At 36.4% G+C, this 13,767-nt stretch overlaps 1 protein-coding gene across 1 annotated transcript in view; it reads right to left on the bottom strand.

Moving 5' to 3' along the window:
* The window catches only part of BABAM2 (BRISC and BRCA1 A complex member 2), a 162,330-nt gene that overhangs the window by 146,600 nt on the left and 1,963 nt on the right, over positions 1–13,767 (bottom strand). Inside the window, exon 2 of the mRNA XM_061367225.1 lies at positions 12,104–12,263. Coding sequence (XP_061223209.1) covers positions 12,104–12,231 — 128 coding nt within the window. The 5' untranslated portion in view covers positions 12,232–12,263. The remainder of the gene's footprint in view (positions 1–12,103; positions 12,264–13,767) is intronic.

Genomic DNA, 13,767 nt, shown 5'->3' on the forward strand with positions numbered 1-13,767 from the left:
GTCGATGAAACTGAGTATGCAAGAAACCATAGCTGAATATAAACTCTTCCCTTTCTCAGCAGATGTTAGCTAAATTCCTTGAGCAAATACAGCAGATTAAGCTAGCTGAGATACATTACATTCTTATGAAATATGTATTCCAAGTAGAATCAAAGTGGAACATTCCTTCATTCAGTGTTTGATGCATCTTACAGTTGGAATTGTCTGTGACCTGTTGGGAAAGGTTTCCTTCACAGTAAATAAACCACACATAAATTAAATGAGTTCTTATTCAAATAAAAGGTCATCGTTAGCACCAGATGCTTGGTTAGAAATGTTCAGAATTCTTCCGCAGCCACAAAAGGAAACATGACAGATTATCCAAGAGGGAGATAAATAAATAAATAACTAAATATATAGATGTGTCAGGAAAGTTACTCAGTTTTGCTGCTTGGAATAAGGCATCAGCCTATAACAATAGTTGTGGCAGAAGGCATTTTTTTGCAGAATCAATCCTTCTTCCCAGAGTATTCAAAAAGCCTCTGGAAAAGCAGCTGTAGGTAAGCTTAACATCATGGGTTTCTCTTTTACCAATGCATTTATAATTGACAATTCTCTTAAATTAACTCTTCTTCTGTTTTGCTTAAGTTAAAAACCAACCAAGCAAAAAACCTTTCCCTTCTGAGCCACTTTGATATTTGACAGCAGGACTGCGATATTTGACAATAAGGGGGACTGTGGTAGATTTCAATATGGTCTTCCTATCAACCAGCCATCTACAACCACCACTTGAAAGTATTTCCAAGACAAGCAGCCTTAAATTATTTGGGCTCTGCTAAGATCTTAGCAAAAAATAAGTTCTGTGCCAGCTGGAGGGTCACAACGAAACAAGAACCCAAGTGTTTACCACCTTAATCCTTAAAGTCTGGAGATAAGTTGTTAGTCTATCCAAAGACTTAAAAAAACCCCAGTCATAACCCCTATAATTTAAGGAGCTTAATACTGAGACTGCTTAAACCAAACAGCAAGAAATGCAAAGGCTTCTTTAATCTCACGATGCTTAGTCTGCTGCATTTGCTGTTCTTGAGGATCAGTACTTTTTGGATAATAAACAACATTTTTGTTCACCAGGCTGCTGATGTAAAAGCCAAGAAAGTGTCACCCAGCATCAAAGATACCCTGATGGAGAACACTGCTAAAAAAACCCACACACAAATAAAAAGAGCAACACCACATAGTACATTCTGACCATTGGCTGTATTCCCAACCCTTCCCATCTCCAGAGTACCTAGAATACATTTCTAATTGTTCCTATGTGTGTCACACAAAGCTACTGCTAGGGGGGAAAGGAGGTCAAGTTCCTTTCACAACACAAAAGGCTAAAGAAGAAAATGAGGATTATTTTTGTAATGATGAGGCAATTCAGTCAGGGGTTTAGAGGCTGAAGGTTCTGTCAGCAAGAGTCAAATATAATTCAGAGGCAAAGACAAGTAAATCCCTTGGTACTAGTGAGAGGCAGCAAACTCAAAACTCCACCCAAAGCTCTTATGTGGTATTTGATAAGAAAAACACCTTAATATGTTCAACTCAAGTAGAACCAGCCTCTAGATTCTTTTTCCCTCCCATTTTTGTAGACTGAAATCTGCTCCAGTGTTCCTTGAAGACACATTATTTTACCCCATTTAATTAAGAATTAATTGCAGAATTCACAACAGATGGGTAAGTCATCGACAGAGGCATTAAGAATAATTAAAGTGTATGGAGGGGGGAGGAGAGTGGAAGGAAGGCCAGCAGGTGATAGGGATTTTTTTGCAAGGATCAAGAAACAGAATAATGGCAAAAGTGACATTTTAACAGGTGACACTGATAGTGAAAACCTGTATCACACTGCAGCTCCGTGCAACAGTGCACAAAGCTTTACAGGTTCCTAGGGGCCTGCAAACACATGAGTACTGAGCAGCTGCTACTGAAAACCAACAGATCCAACCAAAATTCTGTCAATCAGCCCAAATTTGAAATGGGAAAGATGGTCTAGTCAACCAATATTCATCTTCAGTTCCCCTTCTTCGTACAAACATATGCATTACACATATGAGACAGAAGGACTTGCACTTAAAAAAACAAAGACACACACCACTGCTTTTGGGAAATAAAAATCCAGTTACAATTAGAATGATTACTACTAACTTACATATTCTAATTAAAATATTAAAATCTGAAAGCCCACTGATAATTATTCCCAAGAACTTTCCAACAGATAAAAAACCTCATAAAACTAATTTGCAACCTAGCTGGTTTCTTTAAACCTAGTAGAAAATTAAACTATATATAGAGTACTTTGGGTATTGTAATACTGATGATATCGTTTATAAATCCTGTTAATGTGGATGAGATTCCATAATTGTAACAGCATTTCAAGACATAGTTCTGAACGTGGAAATTCCAAGGTGCCTCCACATATACCAACTATATTCCCAACAAAACCTTCATCTTCCCTCAGTGCTGATCTTACTTTATGTACGTACTTATGTTTTCTGGTATGAAGTTCATCGTACTAACTGGAACTTTCAGAAAAGGGGTGGGATACTAGGCAGAACACATACCCTAGGAAAACAATGCCTCACTTCCCTTCTGTACCCACAGGCAGAGTAGCGTTTCTTAAAAAGTAAAGTTCAAACAACTAAGATTGATTCAGCTGCCAGCAACCTGCTTTCACTAGAAGCACTGTGCAAAAGCATCCAACCACTACTGTCATTAGTAAAACAAATACAGTAGCTGGATGTTAACAGAAAGTGTAAATTTACATGATATGAGTGAGAGCTTGCCAAAGCAGATGCTGCAGGTGGGGAAAGCTCTAGGCCTGCTTCTAAAACTACAAATTTCCTTCACATCTGTCCTGGCCTTGTGGCAGGTATCCCACAGTCTCCCAGAGTACCGCTGCATCTGCTGGAAGCAGGCATTCAGCCCAATCTCTAGGAGGGAAACAGAGGATGCACACACATATGTATATATTCTCAGAGAACTTCTGCATTAAAAGAAAGTATATACAAAACCTGCATGATTGTGATATTTTTTTTAGCATCACAAACTATCTGTTCATCTAGCCTAGGAAACCTGGTTTTAGAAGAGATTTTCCCAGCACCATAGGACAGGTTGGAAAGAGCCACTACAAAAAGAAGCATTAAGATAGAGTTGCTAACCAGCACCACATCTTATGTACTTTAAGGTGTACTTGAAAGAAAATCTCCAAAGAATAGTCCATTTCAAAGGCTTCTACTTGTAAAATCTCCAGAGTTTAGGGTGGGAGCTCATTATTATTGGGTCTCAGGGAGCTAATTATGATACACATTACAACCAACTGACAAAAGAAAATTTACAACAAAATATGCTTTACAAACCTGATTTTCAAACGTCTTTTATAATCAAACTGATCACCTTTGTAAGCAAGATCTTTTATAGCCTGGTAATTGCCTGTAACTCTTTACAAACTACACATGGCACACTTGCTCCCCACAGTAATAAAATAGAAACAGAAGACAGAAAAAACTCCTTCATTAGGAGTAATTGGAAAAAGCTAACAGAAACAAGACAACTGCAATGGGATAATAGTCATAATGCACACCCATGTTTTAGTGAATTTACAGTATCATAAACTACCTTTCCGCCACACATTCAGGCAAGGGAAAAGGGACTACTTCATTGTAAGGTAAACCCAGCTGTACTTCAAATCCTTGAAACTCATAAGCAACGTTTTAGAGAACAAATGAGGGAGTGGCAGATGCATCCTCTAGATTTACTTCATCTCTTTCCCCTCCTGGCAGATTTAAAGTTCTGCTTCATATTTTCACAACTGCCATTTGATTATGTATGACTTGGTATTGAATTAGAATCTAATAATCTCTTATGTTCTACCTCTGCTGTTCTCTAATGTGAATTCGATTTCTGAAGAAAGAAAAAGAAAACCACCAGATAAGGAACATTTTCACTTTTAGATTACTCTAAAAGAGAACCATTCTTCACCAAGAATGAAATTATAGTCTACCACCTGCAGTTTCAGATCCTTTCAGTGTTCACAGAAAGAGCATATTCATACAGCAAGTCACAAAAGCTAAGCTATTATAAACATACCTTTAATAAGTCATTTAGCATTGCTCCCAACATTGGCTGTAGGAGCCATAAAGTCTCTTATTTTCTAAGCCATTCATTTCACACAAATAATATAAAGTGGGAGGCATTTTGAAAGATCACTGGTAACCCTAACTATGAACAAGAATAATCTCAACAAGTGTTTCTACTGAACAAAGAATTGACCATCCAAACCAGAGCAACAGGTACTCTCTCCCAGTTTTGGTTTACAAACAGTACTGCAGTGATGCACAGGGATCTGGGGCTTTGCTTTGGGTTTTTAGGAAAATACTGTTATAGAGGCGTGTATATTTGGCTTTTTTTGCCTCTTTTTCATAATGGAATTCTGCAGTTTTCTTTAATTAACTCAATCTCATTGGGTTGTGTTTTTTTTATCTTACAGTAAAAAAAAAAAGAAAAAAAAAAAACAAAACAAACCACCAAACACCCTCATCCCAGTGGTCTAATTTTGTTCTTTCAGCCATATACCACAGATTACAAAGAAAAGAACCTGTGGCCTACACTGTGGAGTGGTTTGCCTCAGAAATATCAATTCCCTTCTCTCAGGAAAGACAAAACAAGACTGTTCCCTTTTAACAACTTTTACTTTTCTATGAATTACCTTTACCTCAAGGATTGAGTTCACTATGTTCAATAAAACATCAATTTCAAGAGCAAACAAAACGGTTCACTTACATATACCGCCCAAAGTATTCTTTTCAGATGCTCACTTTCTGCTAGACAATAACTGCTTCAAGGTATGTCTACATGGTGCAATGCCAAGTAAATGCCTAAGCTATGTATCTCAAGAAACAGATTAAAATAGCTCAGGCAAAGCATTGCAATGGTGTGTTTATTCAATTTCCAGTTGAATTTAAGATATTTAACCTATAGTACAAATTCACTGCTGGACAAAGTTACCTGAACGATCAGAAAAATTTCTCCACCAGTCACAACAGCAGCTTGAGAGATCCCAAAGCACTTTAAACGGTGCATTTTAAAAGGCACCAATGGAGAGATAGCAGCTTAAGCATCAGCAGAAGAGACTCTTACGACAATGACACAGGTTTACATAGTGATTAATAACATCATAAGGAAAGGCCTGCACAGTTTTTTATTTCCCCCAGTTAGAGAATGACTGTGGACAGATTCTGTTTTCAAAAGTTAATAATTTGCTTCTTTTGCTATCACTGACTCAACAGAAGCAATTTACAGAAATATTCCCATTGATTTCTGTTGGCTGTATTATAAACATGGCAGAATCAACTATCTTCACCACTGTCGTATATAGGTCTGTCAAGACTCAGCCTCTGATCACCTCCTATGCTTTTAAATCCCCTAAATTCATCAGACAATGACTGCAACAAACAGGATAAAACAAACAAACAAACAAAATCAATCTTTTGCTTCAACTTCATTACAAGTGTATACTATCTACTTAATGTTATGCCATGTATGTGTATGAGAGCATCAGGCATACATGAAGTATAATTGCCTAGGTAAGGCTGGAAGAATTTACCAACCACCTATCCAGGAATACATTCTTCTCTGAATAAATAATTAAAATCCAGTTGTTCTCAGCTTCTTGTGAAATGTAATATACATCCAAAACCCATAGTATGCAAGAGATCTATCCAGCTCACATTAAACAAATGTTACAAATAAATTCGATCATGTACCAAATGATTAGATTTTTAGCTATCTTTACAACAAAAGATAAAGTCTTCAGATTTTTTCTCCTGCAATGATGCACAATGCAAAGAAATAAGACAAACATCTGTTCCAATAGCAGAAAGTGCTGGACAGAGACATACAATATATTAAAGCGAGCCCTGGCTTTCAAGAGGTGTTCAAGGAATAACCAACGTACAATTACATACCTTGCTAAGGTACATCTTTCCAATTGTAGTTGGCACATACATCAGTACTACATCATGTGAAACTCTCTTTAAACAAATCGGAAAAGAAACAGCACCTGCATCAAATAGTTTCTTCTCACTTTTATTAAAGCATAAAATTGGTAGACATTACATGCGGTTTTTTTCAAGGTCAAACAAAAGCAAGCCACTCATAACTCACTGTCCCAGACTAAAAATACCAGCAAATACATATTGTGCAGTATTTAAATTGAACAAATTTTAGGAAAACCTATGTAATCTTTCAAACTAGAGCCCAAGTTACCACAATTATCTAATACTACTTTTACTTAAATAGTATACTTAAATATATTAAAATATATTAAAAGAATACTTTCTTTACTCATAGCACTTGAAACTGACAAACACACCTTTTTCCTGAACAACATCAAGCGCCCTGTTTAAAATTAATATTACAAAAAGGCTAAACTCTGTGAAGAGTATTTACAAAACCATTATGAAATGTATGCATATAAGACTTAGATCTTTATCAGACAGACATTTGTCTTTGTGTTTTCAGCATTCAGAAGTAAATGCAGGAAAGAGCAATGCTGGGGATTGCCTTTCTTGGTCCAGCGTAGAAAAACTGCTGTTTGAAGTTCCAAGTGCTTCTCCACAGTGATAAATCTCTCAACATGGTCCCATCAGAACTTCAGCCTGTTAAATTTTGCTTGACATCAAGTAATAAAATTCTTTGTAGTGAAGAAATGTATTTGTTATCAGAAATTACCTACTCTGTGCAAAAGTAACAATTTATGACTTATCCAATATAACAATAAAGGACTTGTAAGACCATACCTCACCTAGAAACTGCCAATCCTTTCAAGTATACATTATACTCAGAACATTATCAGGTTTTAAAACAGCTTTTCATAGTAATGGTGTTCAGAAGAGTCAGACTCATTAAACTTCATACATAAACAGAACACATGTTAAAAACCCCTCTATAAATACCAATGTGACTGATGGAATGTGAACTTTTATCAAGTAACTGAAGTTGACTCTTTCAGTTTAAATTAATCAAAAGATCAAGCAGAAGCTTTAAATAACCACTACAGTATTGTAATAGTATTTCATAGTCGAAAACAATATGATTTCATGAAATACGCACATAAAATGCATATTTACTTTAAAAAGGGAAATGCCCAAAAGAAAGGGAAATACCAAACCATATTGCAGTCTACTTGATAACACAAAAAAGTAAATCATCACTGCTCACTAGGAAACAGGGCAATAAAGTTATAAATAGCTTATTACATCTTGATAATATATTTGTATGTTAAACATTACTTCAGAATCTACTAGATTCTTTTGACCACTCTTGACACAGATTTCTTTTTGGAACACATTGATTGTAAACACAGCTCAGTATCGAGTAAAGATGCAGAAACCAATAGCAAATCAGACAAGAGCAAAGAACAGAATACCAACACGGTTTACTACAAACCAGCTACATCAGAATTCCACAATTAATCTCCTCATAAATATGGAAAAAGTAGAACCACACAAGTATGAAATTTAAAATCTTGCTATGAGTGGATAACTTTAAAAAAATCCAAATAGAATCTTTATATATGCAGCTTTAAATCACTGTATTCATTTTGAAATTCTGGCTGGTGCAACACATCAAAGTCATTTAAAAAACAAAGCAAAGTTTGTTGAGTAAGAATAGGCTTGCAGCATAATTTGGGGATCAGGCATGGGCCCTGATGAGCAGCTGTAGGGGAAAAGAAAAAAAGAACACCCCAAAACACCCCCCCCCACCAAAACCAAAGAGTTCTCAAAGGCAATGACCACCACAAATATGTTTTTCCCTATTGCAATACACCATAGAAAAAGCAGCAGCCTCTTAAATAATGGGATTCTACATTATACAGTAATTAAACACCCTTCACACAGGAAAATGTCCTCTATTTCTAAATCTACCTAATAATCACTTCAACATCTTTCCCATGATTATATGCATAAGTGCTAAGAAAAATGCCTTAGCCACAATTCAGTTGGTTATGAGTAGATTTTAATATCTAATTAAGATGGGTCATTATTTCAGAGAGACACCACTTGAGATTTACTGAATGATACAACACATAGCATTGAGTCAACTGGCAGCAGTATTTTCTTTGAGTCTAGAAGGAGGTAATAACCTATGCAGGAGTTAAAAATGCTTTGATCCACTCTGTCATCTCAAAGAACGTCTTTTATTAATGAAACAGAGATGCCGCCAGGGTTTTCTTATCACCAAAATCAATGCTGCTAACGGTGCTGTATTTTAGATGTGACGCAACACTCAGGTTCTGGTTTATTCACTCTGGAGCCCTTTTCACAAGAAGGTAACAGCACTCTAGAATTAGCCACCTAACTTTTCATTACTATTTCCATTGAAGATATTCGTTCTTTCCTGTCATGCTATGTTGCCGAGTTCAGTTCAGGGGTACCCAGGGTTAGGGTTAGGTTAAAGCCTAACCCTACCTCACTCTACACCAGCAGTGGCCATATAATTTCTATAAACAGGACTTGTTCCTGAAGGTCCTGCTCATATATGTAAATATATTTAAGTGTCTGATGAGACTGGTACTGTCTAATAAGTTTGTAAAACACACAGACATGGAACCATAACATATCATTATAAAACATTTACATACTCAAAGACTGCAAAACAATAGGATTTCTTTACTATGACATATTTCCCTCCTACACCACCAAGCAAAGCAAATTAACATATCATCATACTTCATACTTCTAATCTAACATCAGCTCTTTAATACAGTTTATAAAACACAGCAAACCTAAGTAGTCGATCTTAGCAATAAGTTCAAATAAGTGCAAAAAAGTTCCTTACTAAAACCATCTGTCATATGGATTGACTTTTCAAATAATTAAAGGCTTAACATGTTTGCCATTTACAAATCAAAACCAACTGACATGACAGACTAATAAACCTGGAACTTGATCTTGCACTGATGAATTGAAAGGGAAATTCTTTCCACTTTCAAGCTGAGAATGTCAAAACAAAGGCTCTGAATGGGCAAGACCTTAGAGGTATCAATGTTACCATTATTCTCTTTTAAGTCACAGCTGATTTTGAAATCCTAAGAAATGAGAATGGATGGATCTTCGGTTTGTACATTTTGTGTTGTTATAACTGTAAAGCATCAGTTCCTCAGGGAAGTGGTGTAACTACAGCAACCCCCAACTTTCTATCAGAATAACAGCGTGGTACGTGACAGTGCAGCAGCCATGCAGCTCCTCCCCTTGTCCCAGAATCTTCCAGATGTTTCTGTTATTGGAGTTAACAGTTATTAAGATGATTACTTTAAATATTCTAACATCTTACGGGTTACACTAACATTTAATTTATTTTAGACTTCAAAAAATCTTCCACACAACACACCAGTTATAGCATAAAATACATATTTTGCAATAAAAGTCTAGACTATGGAATAGATGTGTTTACAGCCCTTTTCATGTGTCAATAACTGTGCAAACACTATTCGAAAGCAAAGTTTCTGAACTGATACTTCTTATAAATCGTCATATTCATTTGAGATCAAGAAGTATTTTTTATTTAACATCATTCATCTAGTACCTCTTCCTCACCTTCCTGTTCCACTGTTTAAAGCCTGATTCTGCCCCACTGAAACTGAAGGGAGTTTTGTAGTTAATGCCCTGAACCTCATCTCTATTTCTGTAGCAAAGGTTCTCCTCATTTACCTCTTGCTTATGTCCAACCTCTACGTACTTATACTTCTGTTTCTTCATGTGGATACCACCTGCATTTACCTCTGCCTGATATTTCTTCTGTATACCAGGGTTTGAATAGTCCTGAAATATAAGGATAGGGAGGTAAGCAGAGCAATGGTTTTCAGTCCATTTTTGGGCTCTCTTCCTTAAGAAGCAGCAATAAATTCATGTCTCCTGACAATATGGTGGGTTGAGGATTTTTTTTTTACTTATCAACTGATATAGGCCTTTCAAAAACAGTCTGTGGAGACCCAAAGGCTCCTATATCAAAGGTTAAAGACCACTGAATGAGATCTTGAGCTATGGAAGGGACTCTCTGCAATTCCATCTGTCTTACACTGAATGATTTTACGCTGTTTACCTATAAAGCACAAATGACAAGGAACTTTGTATTTACACACCAATGCACAAAGCAAGAGTTTCCCTACTATAACGTAGCAATTCTTTATTTGTAAGACAAAAAAAAAAAAAAGCCCACACCTTTTCTAAAAAAAAACACATGCATGAAATTTACATTTTAAACAAATTTCAAGCAATTGCTAATAAATCCCATTTACAATACAGCTCTTAAGAAACTTACTTGTACCCCCCCCAAAATCACCTAAAAAAATAATTCTCAACTAAATGCAGGATCTCAACTCCAGCTCCTAATAACCTCAAGCCATAAATAAAGCCTCAACATAGAAATGAACCTCATTCTTTATGCTCCAGAACAAGAATAAATAAATAAATAAATAAATAAATAAATTGCTAGCACTTGCATCTAGCTGAGCCTATGCCTTCAACAATATACAGTCCAATCTCTGTCAGGTGTTGTATTTGCGGTGTAAACACCATGTTCAACACAGTTAATACACAATTTGAATCCTTGGGTTTGGGTAACAGGTGCTGCTAGTGCAGGTTTTAGTTTTTCAAAGAATAAACCCCTGGGAAACATTTAGGATTTATCAAAGTAAATTCAAGATCATCTGGGTAAGATCACCGGCTGAAAACTTCAGACCCTTTATTCTAAATACCTCTGAAAAGAGCCAGCTGGAAAACACCACTTCATATTATTCTAATCTGTTCTTTTAAAGACAGGCAGCATAAGCATTCATTGGGCAGAGAGCAAAACCCCTATCTACCTCCCAACAAGCTGATACCTTCACCACCAGACTACTGTGCTTTTTCTCTATCTTATTTTGCATTCTCAGATTCAATAGGAGAAATCTTCTAGTAAGATTGAGGTGGGAGCTTAGTTCAAGAGAAAGCAAGGTCTAGCATGAAATGACTGCAGCTGATGCATAGACGCGCAACCTATCTCAGATAATTTGCAAGCCTAAATGGCAAACCAGACATCACTAGCAACAAGTTACAGCTTCTCAGACTAAGTAAATCTGTCACAGGGCCTTTCACTAACCCTAGAATTCACACCTCCTTCCTGAAAAGGCACTGTAACTACCAGAAACATGCAGCCTACAGAAGCATATTAAACAAAGTTTTCAGCAGAACTAAATTTTAAACAACAGTGATCTGTGGTGGTTCTCAAGATGGGTTACACTACCATTCAAAATTATATACAAAGCAGCAGTTTGTACACAAGCCATGATTTAGACACCTTAAGATAAACCAATTTCAGGTGCTGAACTCCAGTATCAAACACCTGAATCAGGGATGCCATTAGATGCCTAACTCTAAAGGAACAATGCTGTTTCCAACACGCCCTATTTCAAGTATTCTTTTATCAGTGACCTTAGTTGCCTCCCCTCTCTGCATAATGCCTAAAGTAAACTGTTAGCATTTCACTTTCCCCATGTATTATTTACAGAGGTTACACACCAAAGTCCTTTTGTACATGTGGATCTCCCACTTTATTGCTATATGAAAACCATTGTGAACCCTCCCAAAATTAAAATTAAGGAGTAGCTTGGCCCATTTCAAGCACTTGGCCCTTAGCCACTTGATGTACTCATCTTGAGGGAGTCACAAGCATTTTTTTCTTATTTAGCATATTCCTGACTAAAGACAAGGTCACACAAATTTATCCTCAAGTTTTTAATTCACAGAAAAGATGGAGTAAGCAAGTAATAAACAACAAGAAAGTGTTTATCTTGCTGCTGAAAACCAGCACTATCAAGTGGCAGCAATGGAAGTGTTTTAACAAGAGTATTATTGCCAACAATATGACAAATTAAGTCTCCCAAACTACGAAATGGTAGTAAGACAAAAAATAACGTAGCTAGTATGTCAGCTCCAGATATATTGGAAATGCTTAAACACACATGAACCTCGTAAAATTCAGTCCTAGAAAGACATCTTAACGGTAAGGGGCTGGATATTCTTTTCGGATGAGGATCACTTACCCAGATTTCAAGTCTGTAATCCGTAAACAATTGGTAGCATCCAGTCCCACTTTTCCATTTCTGACCACACTGGAAATAAAGGGTGAGAGTGCTGGAGAAATTCTGTTCAAGGCTACTTCAGGTGACATTTTAGTATGTTCCTCTTTCCTTTTGTCTTGAGCTGCACAAGGATGGTAAGGGGGAAATAAAATCAGAAAATATCCTACTTATTTGATGTAAAATCACATGTACTCTGCAAACATGGACAGAAAAAAAATCTATGCATGCAAAGGATCAGAAATGTAGAGCAACTGAAGTGTGCACAGCTTTATAAAGAAAAAAAAATAAACACAGCTAATTCTTTTCCTCCTACCTCTACAACATTCAATGAAGTCCATTTATTCAACATCAAGACAAAAACAGACATATGTCCTAGGCTCCTTTAATTAAGACCCTATCCATATAAGAAAGAGAAATAAAACTGATGGCCACTCTGACACTTCACAGCCTGGCCCTTCTCATGAGTGTTTCCATCAGGAGCTTGTAATTGACAAGTCACATCTGTTCTGCTTCCACCAAAATCAATGGCACTTACATTACCGATTGCAATGGGAGTAATGGTTTGATTGTCTCTTCGTGTTCTCATTTGTAATTTCTAATACCACTTGTCTAACCTTAATCAGTATTACTTTCACATTACTTCCATTAGGTAGCTATTTAAAGCATTTCACAATGCCTTTTAAAAGCTAACACTGCTTTTCTTTCCGTGGTATTGCCATACTCTTTGAAAGGCATCTTCATTCACAAAACAGATCAGGAAGCTGATGTGTGCACATTTTAAGCATGCCTTTTTAAAGAAGTGCTTGCAATTGTGCGACCTTATGCTATATCTGTTAGTCCACTAAGTTAGCACACTTCAAGAACCTGCTACCTCTTAGCTGAAACGCAGAAACTGAACATGCACACATTTTAACTCATTGTACCTCCAAAAGGCTATAGTATGTGCACAACAGACTGTGGTAAGAGAAATGGGAGAAAAGAAGGGTAACCTGTTAAAATGCTAAGTTATCATATTCGAGCATATTCTTAGGCAGAGTGTCAACTGAAAATTAACTGAACTTGATAATGTGAGAAAACAAAGCCACAAATGACTCAAGGTAACATAAACATGCCACTGACAAGTGGGTTAGAGAAGTTCATACTTAAATTCTGACCATTAAAAGATATTTTTTAGAAATATCCACTTAACTGAAAACCACCAATACATACTGTATTTACTTCCTTACAAAATGCCCCATATGGGCTGCTGTACTAATAAGCATTCTATAAAGAGAGTGTGAACAACTCATGGCAACAGTTGCAATTTGCTGTTGTTTCTAACACTCAGTTTACAAGTATTAGTTGGTAACTAAGGGATATTCCGTAAACTGGTAACTCCCTGGAACTGGTAGCAACATTACAGTTACACATTTTGTTCTCATGAAAGTCATTCCGACTGAAGGAGTGTGAAGCAATGTTCAAGAAAAGAGTATTTATCCTAGCTAGTTGGAATGCATCTGAATAAAGCAAAGGCCAGACACTCTAAGGCAAACAAAAAGACTAATAAATTAAGACTTCCTAAAAATGGCAATTATCTTTAATACTCTGGTTCTTACATTTTATGGTAGACAAAAAGCTGAAGATTA

The sequence above is a fragment of the Neopsephotus bourkii genome, unplaced genomic scaffold, assembly GCF_033783945.1.
Source record: "Neopsephotus bourkii isolate Nb327-2 ecotype Australia unplaced genomic scaffold, CSIRO-AGI_Nbou_v1 NB_1373, whole genome shotgun sequence".
Lineage (NCBI taxonomy): Eukaryota > Metazoa > Chordata > Aves > Psittaciformes > Psittacidae > Neopsephotus > Neopsephotus bourkii.